The following is a 23,965-nucleotide window of genomic DNA, read 5'->3' as shown; positions in this document are numbered from 1 at the left end:
GTTTTTCCCTCCTCTATCCCCTCTCTGTCTGCTCCTCAGCACCTCCAGCACCAACGCACTCGCAAAAGCTTTCCCCAAGCCACCTTTCACCCAGACGGACAAGGCAGCCAATGCCCGGGTTCCCCTCTGCGTCATATGTCGCCTTGCCATTACTGTTGTTGCATGTTGGTGTTTGTTTGCCTTCTTACATACAACTGTTTGAAATGCCCAGAATGATTCCTTTGTGTTTTAATTTGTAACTGTCTGTCATTTAGGTTGAAGCGAATTTCTCTGAACGGACCCCTCACCCAGCCTATCTTCGGGCTTTTTCCAGGAGTGATCGGGTCAGTGTTTTCACTTTATCTCTTGTTTTAAGTGTGGCCCCCAGTGCAAGAAAGAAGTCTCATGTTTGTATAGTGTCTGTTGTCCACATTGTGTCACAAACGTCACAAAGCCCAATGAATTATGCGAGGTCATCCACTTTGGAAGTAAAAATAGAAGATCAGATTATTATTTAAATGGTGAAAGAATCCAGCATGCTGTTGTGCAGAGGGACTTGGGAGTGCTGGTGCATGAATCACAAGAGGTTGGTTTGCAGGTTATCAAGGCAGCAAATGGAATGTTGGCCTTCATTGCGAGAGGGATTGAATTTAAGAGCAGGGAGGTTATGCTGCAACTGTACAGGGTACTGGTGAGGCCGCACCTGGAGTACTGTGTGCAGTTCTGGTCTCCTTACTTGTGGAAAGATATACTGGCTTTGGAGGCGGCACAGAGGAGGTTCACCAGATTGATTCCGGAGATGAGGGGGTCAGCCTATGAGGAGAGATTGAATAACCTGGGACTATACTCGCTGGAATTCAGAAGAATGAGAGGTGATCTTATAGAAATATAAAATTATGAAAGGGATAGATAAGATAGAGGCAGGAAGGTTGTTTCCACTGGTACATGAGACTAGAACCAGGGGACATGGCCTCAAGATTCAGGGGAGTAGATTTAAGACGAGATGAGGAGGAACTGCTTTTCCCAGAGAGTAGTGAATCTGTGGAATTCTCTGCCCAGGGAAGCAGTAGAGGCTACCTCATTAAATATATTTAAGATGCAGTTAGATAGATTTTTGCATAGTAGGGGAATTAAGGGTTATGGGGAAAAGGCAGGTAGGTGGATCTGAGTCCACGACCAGATCAGCCATGATGTTATTGAATGGCAGAGCAGGCTCAGTGGGCTAGATGGCCTCCTCCTGCTCCTATTTCTTATGTTCAATGAATTATACTTAAAGTGTAGTTCCTGTCGAAACTTCACAGCCAGTTTGGTCCCAGCACGGTCCGACAGAGAGTAATGCAATAGTGGCCAGATAATCTGCTTCAGTGATAAGTGTTGCCTGGGACACTTGGGAGAACTCCTCTGCTCTTCAAAGCAATCTCATGGGATCTTTTACATCCAAGGCTGGTCACTGCATTACAGGAAGGAAGTCGCGGCTTTGGAGAGGGTGCAGAAGAGGTTCACCAGGATGTTGCCTGGATTAGAGAGGATTAGCTATAAAGAGAGGTTAGACAAATTTGGATTGTTTTCTCTGGAGTGTCGGAGGCTGAGGGACAACCTAATAGAATTATATAAAGTCATGAGAGGTATAAATAGGGTAGATAGTCAGAGTTTTTTTCCCAGGGTGAAAATGTCAAGTACTAGAGAGCATAGGTTTAAGGTGAGGGGGAGAAAGTTTAAAGGAGGTCTATGAGGCAAGTTTATGTTTACACAGAGGGTGGTGGGTGCCTGGAATGCGTTGCCAGAGGAGGTGGTGGAAGCAGATACAATAGCAACATTTAACGGGCATTTAGACAGGCCCAGGAACAGTCCGGGAGCAGAGGGACGCAGACCACGTGCAGGCAGATAGGATTAGTTTAAATTGGCATCATGGTCGGCACAGATATGGTGGGCCGAAGGGCCTGTTCCTGTGCTGGAATGTTCATGTTCTAAGACCTGATGATCTGTTTCCCAGAGTTTTGAAGAAGTTGGCTTCAGAACTGGTAGATATTCTGGTTGCAATCTTCCAAAATGTTACAGGCTCTGGAATGGTTCCTGCAGATTGGAAGGTAGTAAATGCAGCTCCAATATTTAAGAAAGGGAAAACAGGGAACTACCGGCCTCTTAACCTAAGACTAGTAGTTGGGAAAAATGTTGGAATCTATAATAAAGAATGTGATATCAAATCACGTAAAAAACTAAGTGTATTAAGCAGAATCAACATGGATTTATGAAAGGGAAGTCATGTTTTGAGTGAGCTATTAGAGTTTTTGAGGATATATCTAGTAGGATAAATGAGGGAGAACCAGTGGGTGTGATGTATTTGGATTTTCAGAAGGCTTTTGATGAGGTGCCACACTGGAAGTTGGTGAACAAGGTTAGGGCATGTGGAACTGGAGTTAATAGACTAGTGTAGATTGAAGTTGGTTAACAGATAGGACACAGAGTAAAGGGGTCCTTCCCTGGTTTGGAGGCTGTAACTAGAAGGGTACTGCAGAGATCAATGCTTGGGCCCCGATTATTCAACATTTCCAAGTTTGGTGATGACATAGAACACATTTGGAGTACTGCGTACAGTTCTGGTCACCCTACTGTAGAAAGGAAGTCATTTAACTGGAAAGAGTACAAAAAAAAGATTTATGAGGAAATTACTGGGATTGGAGGGTTTGAGTTAGAAGGAGAGGCTGGATAGGCTGGGATATATTTCTCTGGAGCGTAGGAGGCTGAGGGGTGACCTTGTAGAGGTTTATAAAATCATGAGGGGCGTGGATAAGGTGAACGGTCACAGTCTTTTCTCTAGGGTAGGGGAGTCCAAAACTAGTGGGCACGGGTTTAAAATGAGAGGGAAAAGTTTTAAAAGAGACTTGAGAGGCAACTTTTCCCCACAGAGGGTGGTGCAAATGTGGAATGAGCTGCCAGTTGGAAGTGGTAGAGTCAGGTACAATTATGACATTTAAAAGACATTTGGACTGGAAAGGTTTAGAGGGATATGGGCCAAACGCAGGCAAATGGGACTAGCTCAGTTAGTTAACTTGGGTGAACGAGTTGGACCGAAGGGCCTGTTTTCTGTGCTGTACAACTCCATGACTCTAAAAAGGGAACGAGAAAGGTGATGAGGATGCAAAGAGGGGGATGTGGGGAAGCTGAGTGAGTGGGCAGTAACATAGCAGGTATAGAAACAGAGCAAGAAAAATGTCATTTTCCACCCTGAAAGAAAAAGCAGAAATGCTGTTTTTAAATGTTTAAATGGTGAATATTTGGGATAAGTTGATGTTCAAAGGAAGCTCGTGTACAAATCACTGAAAGCAAGTATACTGGTGGAGTAGACTGTGGGGAAGGCAATGGTACGTTGGCCTTTGTTGCAAGAAGATTTGAGTTTGAGAGTAAAGATGTCACACTACAAACGGTTCCTTTATACAATGAAATGGACTCTGACCTCACGATCTACCTTGTTGTGACCTTGCACCTTATTGCACTGCACTTTCTCTGTACCTGTGACACTTTACTCTGTACTGTTATTGTTTTTACCTGTACTACATCAATGCACTCTGTACTAACTCAATGTATCTGCACTGTGTAATGAATTGACCTGTACGATCGGTTTGTGAGACAAGTTTTTCACTGTACCTCGGTACAAGTGACAATAATAAACCAACACCAATCTAGGAGATATCACGTTTGTGGACAATTCTGGTCTTACCTAAAGAATGATGGTTTGCATTGAAGGTTCGGAGGTCGGCTGCTCTACCACATGAGGAGAGATGGAATAGGCTAGGCCAATATACCGCAGAGTTCAGGAGAATGAGAGGTGATCTCTTTGAGACATACAAAATACTGAGAGGACTCAACAGTGTAGGTGTGGGGAGGATGTTTTCTCTGGCTAGGGAGTCTGGACTGGGGGCCAAAGTCTTAAAATGAGGAACAGGCCACTTCAAACTAAAGTGGGAGGATATTTCTTCACTATGGGTGGTGAATCTTTGAAATTCTCTGCCCCGTTGGACTTTGGAGACTCAGTCACTGATTATATTCCAAACAGAGATCGATGTTACATCAGCCATGATCTTGTTGAGTGGCAGAGCGGGCTTGAGGGGCCGAATGTCTGCTCCCGTTTCGGTTTGTTGTGATCTTGTACAGTCAGCTAATTCGTCACAGACCTCAGAGTGAACCGAGGTTGTCCCATGCCAGATATTGAGAGATGCAGCACCTGACTGAAGTGTCTCACCAGATATTGTAGAGCCTGACTGAAGTGTCTCACCAGTTACTGACCCTGCGTTATTTGCTGCTGTATTCCTTGTCCATCTGAGTTTCCTCATGAGTCTGCCCAAACCCGAGTTATAACTTCCACTGAGTCCTCACACGTCAGCTCTGTGTTCTCTCAGCTACACTGATACCCGCTTAACTTGAAAGTTTACAACCTTGTTTTCGGATCTCTGCATGCTTTTCCCCTCCACATTGCTGCAATATCTCGCAGCCCTCTAATCCTTTGTGACTTCCCCACCCCTCCAAGTCTCATCATCCTCAGATCTAATTTCTTTATCATTTGGGTCGCGCCCTCAGATGCCAAAGCTCCAGGCTCTCGAATTCCCTCCTGAAATGCCTTTTCCTCTGATTCACCATCCTCTGCAAGAAGATCATGTTCCTGTTCACACCTCGTTAAACCCGTTGCTTTTGCACTGAAGACTTGAGCCCCATAGCTGGGTGAGACGAGCCCAGGTATTCCAATACATCTACAACACTGCCCAGGGATACTGAGTCTGCATTAAAAAAAGGACAAATTCCACCTGGCCAACTCCAATCCCACACGCCTCGTCTCCTTCATCATGAACATGATGGAAGAAGATATGAACTTTGTACATTTTCCATGTGACCGTGTGGGTTCCCTCCAGGTGTTCCGGTTTGCTCCCACGCCCCAAAGACGTGTGGGTCGCTGCTGTAGATTGCCCCTCACGTGTGGTTTGGGGGGAGGGGGAGTTGATGGGAATGTTGGGTGAATAAAAAAAATTGGATTAATGTAGGATTAGTGTAAATTTCTGGTTGATGGTTGGCATGGATTCAGTGGTGTGAAGGGCCTGTTTCCGTGCTGCATCTCTCCATTGCTCTATCACTCTAAGTCACTCAGTTTTGGTTCTGCCAGAACCAGTTGACTCCAGACCTCATTACAGCTTTGGTCTAAACATGGACCCAAGTGCGGAACTCTGACGAGAGGGAGAGAGACTACTCTTGACATCAAGATACTACTTTATCAACTGTGGCACAGTGGTGCAGTGAGGTGAGCCGCTGCCTCACAGCTCCAGTAACCTGGGTTCAATCCTGACCTCGGGTGCTGTCTGCGTGGAGCTTGCACGTTCTCCCTGTGACCGTGTGGGTTTCCTCCGGGTGCTTGGCTTTCCTCCCAGATCCCAAAGATGTGCAGGTCGGTGGGTTAATTTGCCGCTGTAAATTGTCCCTTGTGTGTAGGTGAAGGGTAGGATCTGAGGAGAGTTGAATGGAACATGGGGGAATAAAATGGAATCAGTGTAAATGGGTGTTTGATGGTCAGCATGAACAGTGGGTGAAGGGCCTCTTTCTGTGCTGTGTGGCTGTGACCTCGGAGCTGAAAGAAAACTAAGCCAACAGGGTTTAGAGGGAGGACTCTCACCTTGATTGGGCTTTGGGTGACTCACAGCTACACGGCACCCTGCTGTTTGTGGGGTGCCGTTGTCTTGTCTGGTGGTGTGAGTGGGTGCCACCTTCAGACCTCAGCAACTCCAACCCGGGATCCATGCAAGTGGGATTTTTGGGGAATCCAAAGTAAGAAAGAGACAAAGATATTGTCATGGGGAGAGCAGGGGGTACGTCGAAACCGTCTATCTGATAACCCCAAAAGATTGTGGAATAAGATATTTATTTATTAGTCACATATACATCGAAACTCACAGTGAAATACATCTTTTTGTGTTAATGAAAATGTGCTGGGGGGCAGCCCGCAAGTGTCGCCACGCTTCTGGCACCAACATAGCACACACACAACTCCTAACCCGTACGTCTTTCGGGATGTGGGAGGAAACCAGAGCACCCGGAGGAAACCCACGCAGACACGGGCGAACATACAAGCTCCTTACAGAGCCGGGTCGTTGGCGCCGTAATAGCGTTACAGAAACTAGGAGCATGTTGTTCGCCACTTGAGTGATCTCCACTGCGCTGCCCTGGTGGGCCAGTCCCCTGGTCACCAGCACCCTCTCTCTCCTCAAGTGATCTCACACCAGCCCACTGCTGCACTCAGCATCTGCCTTCCACCTACTGCAAGAAAGAAGACAGTGTGACTTTGAGTACATTGTAGGAGTTCATGGTTCCCTGAAAGTGGTGTCACAGGTAGACGAGGTGATGAAGGAGGCATTTGGCACACTGGCCTTCATCAGTCGGGGCACTGAGTGTAGGAGTTGGGATGTAATGTTGCAGTTGTACAAGACATTGGTGAGACCGCACCTGGAGTTTTGTGTTCAGTTTTGGTCACCCTGCTAAAGGGAAAATGTCATTTAGCTGGAAAGAGTGCAAAGAAGACGTTGTCAGGACTCGAGCGCCTGAGTTATAGGGAGAGGTTAGGCAGGCTCGAACTTTATTCATTAGAGTGTAGGAGAGTTATAGAGGTGTATAAAATCACAAAGGGCGTAGATGGAGTGAATGCACACAGTCTCTTTCCCAGGGTTGGGGAATCATGAAATAGGGGGCTTAGGTTTAAGATGGGACCTGAGGGGCAACTTCTTCACACAGAGGGTGGTGAGTATATGGAACGAGCTGCCAGAGGAAGTGGTTGAGGCAGGTACAATAACAACATTTAGAAGGTACTTGGACAGGTACATGGACAGGTACATAGAGGGGAAAGTTTCATAGGGATATGGCCAGAGGTGGGCAAATGGGACTAACTTAGATGGGCTTCTTCCTTGACAAGTTGGGCTGAAGGGCCTATTTCTGTACTGTATTACTACTATGACAAGGACCTGTGTGATGGGCCTGCTATAGTTGAATAGCCAGTACAGCAGAGAGAGAAGATAGAACAGTATAGCACGGGACAGGCCATTCGGCCCATAATATGGTGCCAATTTGATGCCAATTTATACTAAATGTCCTCTTCCTGTGAATCATCCACATCCCTCCATTCCCTTCATCTTCACGTGTCTATCTAAAGCCTCTTAAACTCCACCAAACTGCCTGCTTCCATTACTACCCCTGGTAACCCATTCCAAGCACCTACCACTCTCTGCGTAAAAAAGAAACCCATAAAAAGGCATAAAAAGGCATAAAAAGGCCTCCCACACAACATTTACGCTTCTCCCCTCTAACCTTGAAAGCATGTCCTCTGGTGGTCCTCGGATCACCGAAGAGGGAACGTTGCTCCTACCTAAGAGTAGTAAGCTGTGTGGGTGAGCGATGGAGCAATGTTACAGGTGCGTTGGGATATTTGTTGGTTGTTGTCAGTTGTTCCTCAGTGAGTGACGGCACGTGGTTAATGGAGCCAGGTACTCAGTTGCTGGAAGGCACCGTTTCACTAAGATTGACCACACGGGTATAGTGATTAAACTTCAGGGGCCAAGTCCTTTGGACATCCCTCCTGCCTGACCTGCCGAGTACCTTGGGCAGTTTCTCTTTTTATCTCGGGTTCCCAGCATCTGCACTTTTGGTTTCTAGAGTCCTGCTATTCACCTCTCTGGTGACGTTTTATCATAGAGTGGTTATGGTGCAAGAAAGGCTGTTCAGCCCATCGGGTCAGTGCTAGCTCCTGGGAGAGTGATCCCATCATTCCACTTCCCTGCTCTTTCCCTGTAAGTTCTCCCTCCAGTGCCAGTCCAATTCCCAGTTGAAGGCCCTGATGGATTCAACCTCCTGCAGGCAGTGAGTTCCAGATTATAATCACCCTCTGCATGAAAAAATTGTTTTTTTCCTCACATCTTCGTAACCTTAGGCCAACATTTTAAATCTGTGATCACCAGACCTTGAACTGTCCTACAATGGGAATTGGCTTCCCTCTGTCTACCCTTTCTAACCCAGCCTTGTACATCTCCGTCAAATCTCCACCCTACCTCCTTTGTTCCGAGGAGAACAACCCCAGCTTCCCCACTCCAATCCTGTGGATGAAATCCTTCATCTCTGGAACCATCTCTGACCCAGATGGATTTCTCACCCTCTTGGTGTGCAGAACCTTCCTCCAGTGTCCACCTCTTCTGGATGTGTCTCCAGGTTTGTAGAGTAGGTTTCCATTCCCATATCTAGCCTGCCATGGTTACTCCAAGCAGCGAGTGTTAGCTCCACTGGTTTGATAACTTCCATTAGTAATCTTGTGCAAATCTCTCAGCATTGTAGCACACGGTTTTCATTGCAAACAAATATCTGCTCCTGGTCCCAACTGGCTCACACCATGGACGTATAATCCCTCTACACCTCCATCCCACGTCAGGATAATCTGAGGGGCCTTGAACGGAGGTCCAACCAGGCTCATTCACCTGGCTAAGCTCATTCTTAAATGGAACAATTTCTCCTTCAACTCCATTCATGTTCTCCAGATCAAAGGTGTAGCAGTGGGTAGTCACATGGGCCCAAGCTACACTCGTATCTTTAGCGGACTAGAACGATCCTGGTTTCAGTCCTACTCAGGACCCTTTCCTCAACTCTTCTGGTACATTGACAACTGTCTTGGTGCTGCTTCCTGCACTCACATAGAACTCAGATTTCATTACCTTTGCTGCCCTGCTCCATCCTGCTCTCACTTGCCTGGTCTGTTGAGTACTTCCACGTTCTCCCTTCGAGTTTCAGCTCTGGCTCTGGCCAGTATTTCACAGCTCTAATGGGTCCATTTGTTTTCTCTCTCCCTCTAACTCCCTTATTAATCTATTGAACTGATTGCTTTGTCAGCGGTGGATCACCTCTGCAACCCAGGCCCATCCAATCAGAGATCTTCCCTTTGTCCTTCACCACCCTCCCTGCAACTGAAAACTAACTTATCCAGATATGGTGAAGGCTTTGGGATCTGAATCGTTAATTCCCCACAGATGCTGCCCGACCTGCTTAGTGTTTCCAGCATTTTCTGTTTTTATTTCAGATTCTGCAGGGTTTTGAGATTTCAATGTCTACTGTATTTTAAACTTCCAATTGTCTGCCGTTCAGGTTGATACAAACATTTCCTCAGCAGAAGAACAGAATTCATACACAGGATACTCATGGACTCTCTCCAGCAGTGATAGGGTCAGTATCTTGATTTTGTTCCTTGGTTTGAACGCGTCTTTCATTGCAAGAGAGAGGCCTTTCCTTGGGTGGTGCCTTTAAAATTGTCAACATGTCCCAACTTGCTTTACAGCCAACGTTGATCACTGTTGTAATGTAGGAAACTCGGGAGCTAAATTGCTGACTGTGTGGTTGATTATGAAGTGAAATGATTATGGCCAGAAAATTAGTTGAGATAATTATTGGCCAAGACGCCAGAGGGAACTCCCCTATGCTTAAAAATGACTTCATTAACAGCACTCCCATCCTTGGCTTAACATCTCCTTTGTCACCCCTGATGTGGCCCACACCCTCAGTACTGCACTGGCACCTCGGACTGACTTTTATGCTCAAGGCTCTGACCTGACTCTTCAACCTCTGACGTAGAGGCAAGTGTCTGACCCTCTGGACACGGCTATTCTCGCTCCCTGTAAATGGATCAGTGAGCGTGCAAAAGCAGCAAGGTGCATCATTTTCAAGGGCTCTCTCCTGAGGTCTCAGCTTCAACCCATCTGGCAGCAGGGAGTGGGTTGAACCTCCCTGTACTGAATGGCACTGGTTCACACAGCCTCGTGTAGTAATGTCACCCATTACCACCACCGCCCCAGCTCACCTGACGCTGCAGCCCTCATCATTAGCTGCCGCTTGATTCAACAATTCCTCCCCTGGCTGGCCTCCTGAGATCCGATCTCCGTAAGCCTGACCTTCCTCACATCTCTAATTCCACAGCCTTGTGCTCTCCAGCCATTATTAATTCCGCCCAGTGGTGCCTCAGATTTAAAATCCTAAACTTGTTTTCAAATCCCTCCATCACCTTGACTCTGCTTATCTGTATGACCACCCGCAGCCTCACTATCCTCCTGGATTTCTGTGTTCTCCAGCTCCGGTCTGTTGCATATCCCTGAATTTAATCACTCCACCTGGGCATTCCTTCAGCTGCCAGTCCTTGCCTCAATTCCCCCGCCTCTTTCTTGCCCATAAGATTCTCCTTAAAATCACCCCTTTGCCCTCATGTCTCCTGGTATGGCTGTCAGCCAATTTGTGCTTGATGGGGCTCCTGTGAAACACCATGTCTTCCCATGTTTAAAGATGCAACTTGTTTCTGGGAGCAGGGCCATTAGGGAGATCACGTTAAACAAATGTGATCATTGCCACAGGACCAAAGCTTGGTTCGAGCTGCTCCAGCTTCAGGAAACGAGTAGCACTGATCTGTGCTGTAAACATCAAGTAGATGGGAGCCTAACTGGCAGGGCTGCTCCTTCTGGAACCTCAAAACCTGTACGAAGCCAAACATTAACTCAGTCCCATCGCTGTCTACCATCCAGGTACCTACCAAGCTCAACTCAATAGAAGAATCAAGCTCTTGTGTAGGATATCATTGGTCTCCCCTCGCAAACTATAAGGTCAGGAATTTCAGTTGCCAGCAGGTGCGTGTCCGCAGTAACCCAGAGTATATGCAGGGTTGGCTGGGGACGAGGGAGGGAAAGCTCAATAATGATCTGCTAAGTGCGAGGGAGTAGCCCCAACAAAACGTGGTAGATATTCCTGAAAGAAGATAAGACCTTTATTAGTCACATGTACATGGAGGCACACAGTGAATGCATCTTTTGCATCGAGTGTTCTGGGGGCACCCCGCAAGTGTCGCCACGCTTCCGGCACCAACACAGCATACCCACGACTTCCTAACCCATACGTCTTTTGGAATGTGGGAGGAAACCAGAGCACCCAGAGGAAACTCACGCAGACACGGGGAGAACGTACAAACTCCTTACAGACAGCAGCCGGAATTGAACCCAGGTCGTTAGCGCTGTAATAGTGTTATGCTAACTGCTGCACTACCGTGAGTTGCTGTACTGACACACACTTATTAATGTGCAAATCAGCGAGCAAATGATTGAGAAAGAGGCTATGAATTGCAAATCTTCAGAATGTGCTGAACAACTTCCTCTGTCTCCATTTTTTAAGAACTTAGTGGCTTAGGATGTTAACTGCCTGCTAAGCTAGCTGTTTAAAGTTAAGTTTGGTAATTAATGGTGATTTAATGGTGAATGTTTGCCAGTCAACCTTGCTGGTCCAGAAAAGGAACAATCTAACTCTCATTCCAGCAGCTCATTACTTCTTTAAAAATGTCTGTTTTTCAAACTTTGCTTAGCTGTCTCTTTTGCTTTTCTGTTATTGCCGTCTTGCCCTTCCTGTTTCTTCTGATTTTGACTTTCCAAGAACATTTTAAAAAAACTTGCAGATGCTGGAAATCTGAAATAAAAACAGAAAATGCTGGTAACACTCACCAGGTAAGGCAGCATCTGTGGGAGGAGAAACAGTTTGTTTCAGCTCTGGGGCCCTTTGTCAGAACTTGAGTTCAGTGTCGCCAGTTGTCCTGCATTCCTTGCTGCTACATTTCCAGCAAGTTACAACAGCAAACAATGTGTTAAAGAAAAGGGTGCAGGAAATGCTCGAACCAGTAAGTTTCAGGAAAGTCAGTGCTCCCAATGTGGACCATTCTGTGCAACAGTCTGGGGGAGGATTAACTGTAACCCTTCCCTGTTCAAGCCTTCTGCATGAGGGTTTTTGTGTTGGTATTGGTTTATTATTGTCACTTGTACCGAGGTACAGTGAAAAGCTTGTCTTACAAACCAATCGTACAGGTCAATTCATTACACAGTGCAGTTACATTGAGTTAGTACAGAGTGCATTGATGTAGTACAGGTAAAAACAATAACAGTACAGAGTAAAGTGTCACAGCCACAGAGAAAGTGCAGTGCAATAAGGTGCAAGGTCACAACAAGGTAGATCGTGAGGTCAGAGTCCATCTCATCGTATAAGGGAACTGTTCAATAGTCTTATCACAGTGGGGTAGAAGCTGTCCTTAAGTCTGGTGGTATGTGCCTTCAGGCTCCTGTATCTTCTACCTGATGGAAGAGGAGAGAAGAGAGAATGTCCCGGGTGGGTGGGGTCTTTGATTATGCTGGCTGCTTCACCAAGACAATGAGAGGTAAAGACAGAGTCCAAGGAGGGGAGGCTGGTGTCTGTAATGTGCTGGGCTGTGTCCACAACTCTCTGCAGTTTCTTGCGGTCCTGGGCAGAGCAGTTGCCGTACTAAACCATGATACATCCAGATAGGATGCTTTCTATGGTGCATCTGTAAAGGACTTTCTCCTAGTGCGGGAGTGGTGTGTTTAGCTGGGTATTTCTTCTGGTGGAAGTTGTATCTGTGTGAAGTGAGGCAGTGTGAAGGGATGCCTCTGTGTCTCAGCACCATGCTGGGTACCTTGCAGAGTGGTGGCAATGCACCTCACGGCAGTGTGCCAGCGGCTGTGCCACAATCTTCAGCAGCACCTGGACCTGCGAATCCAGAACTTCTACAAGGATACCCATGTGGGAATGAAACAAGTGCTGGAGTCAGGAATGTCCGACATCATTATGTGTTTGGAGCCAGAGGTTGGATGGTGGAATATGATGGAGGTTGAGTGGGAAACTTTTCATTTTGGAAAAAGGGGAATATATTTTGTAAGGTGAATGGCAGCATCCAGATTTGGGGAAATGTACCCAAAGGAAGGAAATGTCAGATACAGGTCCTACCCAGGTTACATACTCCTGACTTATGTACAGTTCGCACATACAAATGAGCGTTTGGGAGACTGGCGGGATGGATTTGCCGGCTACTGCAGGGCTGCAGGCATCTTCTGCTGCCGGGGAACTGGTTCGCAGCCACACTTCTGACTTGCGAACTGTCCGGGTTACTAACAGTTCTCAGGACGGGAACCCTGCCGTGACCTGGGGATGACCTATACTGCAAGTTATTCAGGTGGTGGATGGTATGTTAGCCTTTAGTATATATGAAAATAATAATAAGTGAGACTGTGGAAGCCACGTTGCAGTTATATCAGATTATAATGAGGCCACAGGTGGAGGACAATGTCCACTGTTGACATCCTCATGTAACAGTACACTAACCTTGGAGGAATGCAATGAAGCTTCAGTGCATCGGTATGGGTGGGGAGTGGGGGGTCTGTGTGGGGCATTCTTTGAAGAGAGACTGAGGGTAACAGTACGGTATTTCACAGAGTTTGGAAGAACTGGAGGTAATCTCTTTGAAGGGTGTGGGACTGGGAGTTCAGTTGTAGAACGCCTTTTCTTCAGTGATTGAAGATTGACTTTCCCTGTTGTGAAATGGGATAATGGGAGGTCGTTTTGTGTCACTCCAGGGATTTGAGTGATGCCTGGTGTGAGTCACCTTGTGTAACTGAGACAGTTTTGTCAGTTACAAGTGGGATGACGTCACTCCCTGTGAACAAGTTGCCCAGGGAGCGATCGTTTGTGCTGGTAACCAATAACCCTCACTAACACAGTGTTGGACCTGGACTTGTGTAAGGTGAGATTAATTCTTGCCTTCCATCCTTAACTCCTTCCCCACCCTTGCACTCTGCATGTTACCAACCCCTTCCTCCCTCACCCCCCCCCACACTGACCAATCAGTGCTGTTCCTGACCTTGCAAGAATCAAGCCCCAACCTTCCAATTCCCTGACCCTTAACCCTCCAATCTCCCAATAGGTTTGACCTTCTGAGACTCCAACCAATGCCTCAAACCTCCCAAGGCCCGAGACTGATTCCTTGACCAGTCCGTCTCTGAAGCCCCCGATGTTGGCCCACGTCTCCACTTGAAGGGCCAGAGTTCCAGACCTTTAACCTGTGTTTGGATCTTTCACAGACTGAGAGGATTCTCAGATAGGACCAGCTCAAACTCACTGAGCAAAGACGTCTACCTACAGGCAGTTGACAAGCCTGCAAACTTTACATTGGTTCTTGCACTCTTAATGACACTGGCAGCACTGCACCAATAGTCCGTCTCTACTTACTATGGGAATGTGGAGGCAGGCTCCCTCAGGAATGCTGCAGCCCCTGAATCCCTGTCCCATCAGTGGGATTTGATGTGGAAATTCCAAGGAGCCTAAACCAAGAAAGGTCTGATGAGAATGAGCTGGAGAGAATCACGATGATGTTTCTGTGTTACTGGAGGGTTGGGCCAGCAGGTTCAGTGTGGCTGAACTTGGTCAGTGGCTGCAGTGCCTCCTGTGAACGGTAAATAGAGTGGGGATCTCAGCTGGGCTCACCCCTTCTCCTCCTCCCGGGGACCCCCTGCCCTCCACCAGCCCCATCCCCGATCCTTGCCCTCTGGTACCCGCGCGCCCTCTCCACTGGGACCTGTGCCTCTCTGTACCCCCCCCACCCCCCCAATGGGTCCTGTGCTCCCTCCACCCCTCTCAACTGGGATCCACCACTGTTGTAGGTTGTGGTTATGGTTGGTTGGTTTTCTTCTGCTGGTCTGAAGAGGTGATTTTGATTTGTCGGCCTAACCATGCTGATGGCTACCACACAACATTCCTGGGCTATCTCAGAAATTTGGTCTGCAGTTCTTGTCAGCCAGAGGAGGGTTTGGTTGGACCTGATGGAGAGAAGGGAGGGTACCAGTGGAGGGTAGAGGGTCCCAGTGAGGAGGAGGGGTTGGGCCCAGCAGAGATCCCCATTCCTGCTACCACTCCCCCACTATTTACTGTTCACAGGTGACACTGCAACCACTGACCAAGCTCAGCCGCACGGAACCTGCCAGATCACCCGCTCCTACAACACAGGAACGTCACCGCCAACGCAATTCCCCCCAGCTCACTCACCTTCTCATCCGAACATGCACCAGGATGTTCCTCAGTTTATTCCTCTTGGAATTTTCACAACAAATCCCACTGACGGCACAGGTTGCAGCATTCCTCAGGGAGTCCGCCAACACATTTCCAGGGGAAGTAAAGACAGACTTGTGCCAGTGTCGTCCATTTTCGTAATTAACCAACCAACAGTGACTAAAGAAGTGGATGATACCAAATATGTAAAATTATTTGTACCCCCCCCCCCACACCTTCTTCCAATAATGGTGCCTGTTATTCATTTGATGGTGGGTGGTGTCTCATTAATCACGGAAAGGTTGTTCAAGTGAACGAAGCCTTTGCTGTCTCACTGTGAGAGGGATCCGAGGACAATCCCACTGCTGTTTCGATCTTTTGTGCTTTATGCATTCAAGGTTTATCCCAACACTGACCCCGACACTGCCAGTCCAACCCTTCCCCACCCCCACACTGCCAGTGTCCAACCCTTTCCCCACACTGCTAGACCAACCCTTCCCCCACACTGCCAGTGTCCAACCCTTGCCCCACACTGCCAGTCCAACCCTTCCACACCCCCACACTGCCAGTCCAACCCTTCCCCACCCCCACACTGCCAGTGTCCAACCCTTTCCCCACACTGCTAGACCAACCCTTCCCCCACACTGCCAGTGTCCAACCCTTGCCCCACACTGCCAGTCCAACCCTTCCACACCCCCACACTGCCAGTATCTAACCCTTCCCCCCACACTGCCAGTGCCCACCCCTTCCCCCCACACTGCCAGCGGCCACCTCTTCTCCCCACACTGCTAGACCAACCCTTCCCCCACACTGCCAGTGTCCAACCCTTGCCCCACACTGCCAGTCCAACCCTTCCCCACCCCCACACTGCCAGTGTCCAACCCTTCCGCCCACACTGCCAGTATCTAACCCTTCCCCCCACACTGCCAGTGCCCACCCCTTCCCCCCACACTGCCAGCGGCCACCTCTTCTCCCCACACTGCCAGCGGCCACCTCTTCTCCCCACACTGCCAGCGGCCACCTCTTCTCCCACACTGCTAGACCAACCCTTCCCCCACACTGCCAGTGCCCAACCCTTCCCCCCACACTGACAGTGCCCAACCCCCTCCACACTGCCAGTGCCCACCCCTTCTCCTGGTGCCCAACCCTTCCCCCACACTGCCAGTGTCAAACCCTTCCCCGTCCCTCACTACGTGTCCAACCCTTCCCCCCACACTGCCAGTCCAACCCTTCCCCACCCCCACATTGCCAGTGCCCAACCCTTCCCCACCCCCACACTGCCAGTCCAACCCTTCCCTCCCTAATAACTATCTGTGGAACAAAGTTTAACCTCTCTCTTCACTCTTCACAGTCGTTGTCAACTTGGAAATGACCCCCTGTTGCCAATTCCCTCTGGGAACACTGTATAACTTCCCCCCTCTCCTGGTATCCTCCCCTGCTCTAGCTCACCGGTCCTGCCGTCTCAGGACTGTACTGAGGGAGCAGGAGGGCCCTGTGCTGCAGCTGATGCAGGGTGTTGAGCGATCAGTCAGACCTCAGTTTGTGAGAAGACTTTATTTTAACTTCCCGCACAGACTGAGAGAGGATTCCCAACCAAGACGAAGCCTACCTCACTAAACAAAGATGTCTATCCACAGACAGCCGACAAACATGAGAAGGTAAGGCTGATCTCGTGGCCTTGGGTGACCCTGGTCAGGCGGCACAGACCAGGTGGTGGTGTGCTACCTCCCTGAACCACTGCACTCTGTACCACTGCCTCGTGTATCCGTTCATGAGATGTGAATGTTGCTGGCAAGGCCAATGTTCATTGTCCATCTTTAACTGCCCTCTTAGTGCATTCTGAGCAGTGTTGTGTCTGGAGTACTCGTGCAGGATACCCTAAAGGTTAACCACCAGGTCGGATCGGCGGTAAAGAAAGCAAATGCTGTGTTGGCATTCATTTTGAGAGGTATAGTGTATAAAAGTAGTGAAGTGTTGATGAGGCTCTATGGGGCACTGGTGAGGCCTCATTTGGAGTACTGTGTCCAGTTTTGGGCCCCATATCTTAGGAAGGATGTACTGATGTTGGAGAGGGTTCAGAAGAGATTTACGAGGATGATTCCTGGAATGAAAGGGCTTACATATGATAAGCGTTTGTCAGCTCTTGGACTGTACTCACTGGAGTACAGAAGAATGAGAGGGGACCTCATAGAAACATTTAGAATGTTGAAAGGACTGGACAGAATAGATGTGACCAAGCTGTTTCCCTTGGTGGGTGAGTCCAGGACTAGAGGGCACGATCTTAGAATTAGAGGGTATTGGTTTAAAACAGAGATGAGGAGAAATTTCTTTAGCCAGAGGGTAGTGAAATTATGGAATTCTTTGCCACTTACAGCAGTGGAGGCCCGATCATTGGGGGCATTTAAGGAGGAGATAGATAGGTATCTAATTAGTCATGGTATCAAGGGATATGGGGATAAGGCCGGAATTTGGGGCTAGATAGGAATAGTTTTTAGTTTAGCTCATGGAGTAGACTTGATGGGCCGATGTCTTGTGATCTTGTGACAGAATGGGTAGGCAGTAGAAGATGTGCCTGCCTTTTTGATTCACTGCAGTCTTTGATAATAATAATATTAGCTGGTGTCTATCTGTACTCACAAATATGGTCACAACACCTGCTTCATAATGAGCCGCATGGGTGGTGGTAAAGTCACTGACATCTCTATAGAGATGTAGCACGTAGCAAATGTCGGTCAGGTGGATCGGACCTGTGCACTTACTTCATTAGAGAAGTCCAAGACAACCACATTATCTGTCTTGGATCTTCCTGTGCTTCAAATACTCATGCAGCCTTCACTCGAAAGATGCCGTGGATTCTGCCCAAACACTTCCTATGGCAAAACCCTCGCTCATCCATCTCTGGTCTCCTTAGGTTTATGTTGAAACTGATGACTTTCTCACTGAGTTCTGAATCCCAGGAAGTGGTCCTCTCCTGTTTCCTCTGTTAAAAGCCTCTGTAATTTTAAAAGCTGTCTACAAATCTCCCTTCACCCTTGCCTGGCCTGGTTGGAAAAAGTCGCATGATCTCAAGTCGGCACCGTGGGGGTTGAGGGGGGTTCAAGCGAGGAAGGGTGTATAACAGGTGGAGAAAGCTAACCAAATAATCTTGGAATTGGAATTTGTCACATGTACCAAGGTACAGTGAAAAACTCCATACAGATCATTTTAGAACACAAGTACATTGAGGTAGTACAAGGGAAAAGTGATAACAGAATGCAGAATAAAGTGTTACAGTTACAGAGAAAGTGCAGTGCAGGTAGACAATGAGGTGCAAGGGCCCTGATTAGGTAGGTTGTGAGGTTGAGTTCATCTTTAATGTACCAGAGATCCATTCAAGAGTTTTATAACAGCAGGGTAGAAGCTGTCCTTGAGCCTGTGGTACGTGTTTTCAAGCTTCTGTCCGATGGGAGGGGGGGGGGGGAGAGAGGATATCTGGGGTGGGAGGGATCCTTGATTATGTTGGCTGTTTTACCGAGGCAGTGGGAAGTGTAGACAGAGTCAGTGGAGGGGAGGCTGGTTCTCATGATGGATTGGGCTGTGTCCACAACTCTGCAATTTCTTGTGGTCTTGGGTTAGAGGAGTTGCCATACCAAGCTGTGATGCATCTGGATAGGATGCTTTCTGTGGTGTATCTATAGAAAGTTCTTAAGATCATTAAAACTCTTGTCCGCCTCTCCTTCCATGACAGACAGAGAGAGGTTTGTCAAATCGGCCCACGTTCAACTCACTGAACAAAGATGTCCGTCAACAGGCGACCAACAAGGACAATAAGGTAAAGCCGGTTTTGTGTTTGTTTCTGGGGCGTGGGCAAGGCTGCATTCATTGCCCACGGTAGCTACCCCGGGAAGGTGCTGGTCCTGTGCCCCAGGAGCAGGGTTTGCTGGGGGAATCCCGGATGCCTGCTGAAGGAAGGTTGATGGGAACGTCCATCGGTGCTCCTGTAGGGACGTTGTGGGACCCGGAGAGAACGGTGAAGGAGCTGGCGCTCCTGTTAGTACCGTGATCATGGCTTCTTTGTGAGGAGGTGCCGCTGTCTGCAGTATCCCTGGAGATATTCCACAAGCTGCCGCTGTGCAGGTTTGAATCGAACGTCCCCACGTTGCCCCTCTGGACAGCAGGTTCGCTCCTTCTCTCCTGCTCCAAGCTGCTGCCAGGACTTTCTCCAGCAGTTGTGAGCAGAGCTTCGACTTCCGAGTTGTTGATGAAAAGTTAAACTCTCGCAGCAGAGCCCCTCAGACCCACTGCAGAGGTGCCCACTCTCTGCTGGACTCTCCGTCCAAACCTGCCCTCATTCTGTCACCCAATGCTCTTTGGTCTTCATCTAACTGGGACCCTCCACCCCCTCTCCTCCAGGACCCTCCCCCACCCCCCTTCTCTGGAACTATTCACCCCAATCCTCTGGGACCCCCTCCCCCACTCCTCCGAGACCCTCCCTCCTCTCTCCTCCAGGTCACTTCCCTGTCCTCTGGGACACTCCCCTCTCCCACCTCCCAGCCCCACCACCCTCTACCCTCTTGTACCCTGTCCCTCTCTCCTCCCGGACCATCCCCCCCCCCCACCGCCCCCCCATCTCTCTTCCTGGAACCTCCCCCCTCTCCCATCCCGGACCCTCTCCTCCTGGACCCTACCCCTTTCCCCCTCCCCCTGGACCCTACCACCTTCCCCCCACTCCCCTCCTGTACCCTCCCTCCATCCCCCCTCTCCCCTCACGCGCCATCCCCCCTCTCCCCTCCTGCAGCTTCCCCCTCCCAGATGCCTTATCCCTGACTTCCCAATCAGAGGAAATAATTTTCTACTATTCACTATTAAAACACAGCGGAGTTTCTGAAACCTCTTTCTTTAACCTCCCTCTGCTGCTGTTGGAATTGTGTTGTTGTCTTGAGCCTCTTAGGAAAGTGCGAGGAGTGTGTGCTCAGGGAATGACTGTGGTCACTGCCAGAAGTGAAAGCATGAATAACCCACCTGCTCTCAGGCCTTCAGAAGGGTTTTACTTCTATTCCCCATTCCCCCTACAGACTGACAGAGGACTCCCAATTCGGAGCAACTCTAACTCATCGAACAAAGATGTCTACCCACAGACAGTAAACAGGCATGAGAAGGTACTTACTGTAGCTGTGCTTGGGGAGTGGGTCACTGGGAGGCTGCAGGAATGCCCCGCTCCGAGTTCCCCTGAGAAGGTGGCAGTGGGCTTCCTCCTTGAACCACTGGTTGTTCTGAGGGTGGGGTTTGCTTGATAAACCCCAGATCACCCGGCGGTGACGAAGGAACGTTGTGATGCAATTTTGGTGAAGGATGGAGTGTGACTAGGAGGGGATGGTGAAGGTGGTGGGGATTCTGTGTTAACCAGTGCTCGGAGGGCAGTGGGAAGAGCCTGATGCATTAGGGTTGCTGCAGCCCTGGTTCCTCCATAAGACATAGAAGCAGGATTAGGCCATTTGGCCCATCAAGTCTGCTCCACCACTCGATCATGGCTGATTGATTTTTCCCTCTCAACCCCATTCTCCTGCCTTCTCCCCGTAACCTTTGACGCCCTTACTAATCAAGAACCTATCAACCTCAGCTTTAAACATACCCAATGACTTGGCCTCTGTGGCAATGAATTCCGCAGATTCAGGCCTCAGTGGTAGAGTGGAATGGAGATCGTGAATCTGGTTACCGTAAAGGCTTGGTTATCCAACACTTTGCGATCCCAAATGGTCTAGTAAGCAGCATTTCAGAAATCTCTCGACACAGTTAACCATTCTCCAGTCAGTAAGATCCATGTCAGAGCTTCCTGGCACATAACAGTAGGACAGTAGCTGAGGGTTGTGCATCTTTGAAATTCCTGATCCAGAGGCCCAAGGCTGCTCGGGCCATGAGTGTATTTGAGGGTAAGATCAATAGACTTTGGACACTGGTGGAGTCAGCAGATGTAGGGGTAGAGTGGAAGAGTGGAGCTGGTGTAAAAGTTCCAAAGTTATCTTCTTAAATGGCAGAGCACACTGCGGGGTTTGTATCAGCTCTTCTGTCCATGTTTCTTATGCTGTATGTTCTTACAGATGGACAGAGGATTCTCAAACAGGGCCGCCTCGAATCCACTGAACAAAGGCGTCTATCTACAGACAACTGACAAGACTGGAAAGGTACAGGAACATAGGATCAGGGCTGGGCTATTTAATCTCCTGAAGCTGTTCCACCATTCAGTGAGGTTGTTGGTCTAACTCCGCACAGGCAGCCCCCAGGTTATGACTGGGTTCCGTTCCCGACAACTTTTCGGAACCGGACCTGTTTGTAAGTCAGAAATGAACAACAGTGGGTGGAAGAGGGTCACAGAGACGGCTGTGACAGGACAGCGAGCAGGCAGGGGAAGAGTGGCCACCAGCTGACTTCACTGACTCAGTGAGTGAGTCTGCTCAGCACCCCTGGCTCTGCTCGGCTCCACCCAGCCCCCCGATCGTTGTGGCTCGGTGGGGGGGTGGGGTGGTGGGGTAGCAGAGAAGGCAAACAGAAATGCCTTGTTCCTACCCGGCAGAAGATGCCTGCAGCCCTGCAGCAGCCAGAAAATCTATCCCCATCCATCCCGCTGGTCTCCCAACTGCTTGTTCATGTGTACGGGGTGTCTATAGGTCGGGTGGTCAAAACCCAGGGAGGACCTCTGTAGTTCTCTTTACCCATTCCTCCAAAACCCTTATGTAACCGAAGTCTACTGACTCAGCACCAGTTGCTGTGAGTTCCAAATTTTTCCCATTCTTTGTGTATAGAAGTGTTTGTAACTCGGAGTGTTTCATGTTGGGAGAGTGGTTAGTAACACACAAGGAACCTTACATGTTGTCAGTAGCAATATAGAGTGCAGAAGCAGGTAAGTTATAGAGTCATAGGGCAACATAGCACGGAAGCAGGCCCTTCGGCCCAACTTGTCCATGCTAACCATGGTGCCCACCAAACTAGTCCCATTTGCCTGTGTTTGGCCCATATCCCTCTTAAATCCCTCCTATCCATGTACTTGTCCAAATGTCTTTCAAATGTTATCGTACCTGCCTCAACAACTTTCTCTGGCAGCTCATTCCATATACACACCACCCTCTACGTGAAGATATTGCCCCTTGGGTCCCTTTTAGATCTTTTACCTCTCACCTTAAACCTATGCCATCTAGTTTTTAGTTCTCCTTCCCTGGGAAAAAGACCATGTGTGTTTCACCTTATCTATACCCCGCATGATTTTATACACCTCTATAAGGTCGGGGGGGGTGGGGGCAAGGTTGGGGGGGAAGCGGGTTGGGAAGGTACATAAGGGAAAAGAATTTTCTGGGCAAAGGCACTGATGGGATTGCTGGACTAGGAGCTGGCATAGACCCAATGGGCCGAATGGGTGCAGGAAGAATTCTCTGACTGTGAGTCTAACTTCAATTTAATTCTTAAACTAAGCCCCTAGTCCAGTCGAAATCGTTTCTCTAAATTAAAGGGAATACAACCCAAGTTTGTGACATGCCTCCTTGTGATGAGATGAGATGAGATGAGATATCTTTATTAGTCACATGTACATTGAAACACACAGTGAAATGCATCTTTTGCATAGAGTGTTCTGGGAGTAGCCCGCAAGTGTCGCCACGCTTCCGGCGCCAACATAGCATGTCCACAACTTCCTAACCTGTACGTCTTTGGAATGTGGGAGGCAACCAGAGCACCCGGAAGAAACCCACACAGACGTAGGGAGAACGTACAAACTCCTTACAGACAGTGGCCGGAATTGAACCCAGGTCGCTGGCGCTGTAATAGTGTTACGCTAACCGCTACACTACCGTGCATGCCCCTTGTAATTTAACTCTTAGATTCCAGATGTCAGCCAGTTACATTTACACTGTGCTTCCTATAATATCTGTTTCCTAATCCGTAGAGGTCAGTCAAAAAAAATCGGACTTTGGTTACATGGAGGTATGGACAAAGACAAGTATAGAGGCCCTCTCTGGGTTACGAACACCCAATTTATAGACAGCCTGTACATCCGAACAAGTGTTTGGGAGACCAGCGGGATGGATAGGGATGGATTTGCCTGCTGAAGGCATCTTCTACCAGGTGGAAATGGGGTATTTCCACATGCCTTCTCCCCCCTTCCCCCCCCCCCCCCCCCCACCTAACCAAGACACAACAATTGGCTGGGTGCAGCTGAGCAGAGCCAGGAGCGCTGAGCAGACTCCCTGAGTCAGTGAGGCCAGCCGGCGGCCGCCCTTCCTGCTCCTGCTCGCTCCCTGGTCATCGCTGTTCCTGTGACCCTCCCCCACACACTGTTTTTCTTCATTTCCGACTTACGAACAGTTCAGGATACGAACAGTTCTCAGGACCGGAACCCTGTCGTAACTCAGGGACTGCCCACATAGAGCTTGGTCTCAGACAACCTCAGCCTCATTGAATGGTGGAGTGTGGTCAGACCAGGGTCCGGTACAGCAGAGGTACAAATTCCACCCCCTTTCTCTCCCGTCTTCTTATTTGAAAAATCAGCATTTTTGTTTAGTTTTTGTACCCATCCAAGACATCTGATGAACTATGCCATATAATCTCTGGTAACTCCAGCTTTTCACCATGTACAATGACTTCCATTTTGAATGCTCTTGTATCTGCCTACGTTAACTCTCATTTCCCACAACACCTACCCACTTGTAACTCTCATTTTATGCCTTCACCTGACCGCTTCCAACATGACACCGAGCTTGGGGCCGTGGCAACGGAAGTAACATTTTGTGAATGCTGGAAACCTGAAATAGAAGTAGGAAAGCAGGAAATGTTTGGAATACTCAGCAGGCCAGACAGCATCGGTGGAGGGAAAAATAGAGTTAATATTTCTGCTCAGGAACTTTTAGCAGAACTGTTTTGTTGAAAAGTCACTGGCTTGAAACGTTAACTCTGTTAGCCTGACCTGCTGAGTATTTCCAGTGTTTTATCTTTGACGTGTGATTTTCAACTTCATCACCTGCAGTGAGTTATTGCAGTCAGCAACACAGCTCATCACAACACGCCTTCCCCAGTCACAACCTTCCAAAATTTAGCT

At 48.7% G+C, this 23,965-nt stretch overlaps 1 protein-coding gene across 1 annotated transcript in view; it reads left to right on the top strand.

Moving 5' to 3' along the window:
- Nucleotides 1–23,965, top strand: part of LOC127585427 (uncharacterized) — a 127,062-nt gene that overhangs the window by 99,944 nt on the left and 3,153 nt on the right. Inside the window, exons 13-19 of the mRNA XM_052042852.1 lie at nt 255–323; nt 5,663–5,787; nt 12,507–12,669; nt 16,479–16,562; nt 18,632–18,715; nt 19,959–20,042; nt 20,982–21,065. Of these exons, the coding sequence (XP_051898812.1) occupies nt 255–323; nt 5,663–5,787; nt 12,507–12,669; nt 16,479–16,562; nt 18,632–18,715; nt 19,959–20,042; nt 20,982–21,065 (693 nt within the window). The remainder of the gene's footprint in view (nt 1–254; nt 324–5,662; nt 5,788–12,506; nt 12,670–16,478; nt 16,563–18,631; nt 18,716–19,958; nt 20,043–20,981; nt 21,066–23,965) is intronic.

Source organism: Pristis pectinata, chromosome 33 (genome assembly GCF_009764475.1).
Source record: "Pristis pectinata isolate sPriPec2 chromosome 33, sPriPec2.1.pri, whole genome shotgun sequence".
Taxonomy (NCBI): domain Eukaryota; kingdom Metazoa; phylum Chordata; class Chondrichthyes; order Rhinopristiformes; family Pristidae; genus Pristis; species Pristis pectinata.
The sequence above is the reverse complement of the archived record's forward strand: the minus strand, read 5'-3'. Positions and strand labels throughout refer to the sequence as shown.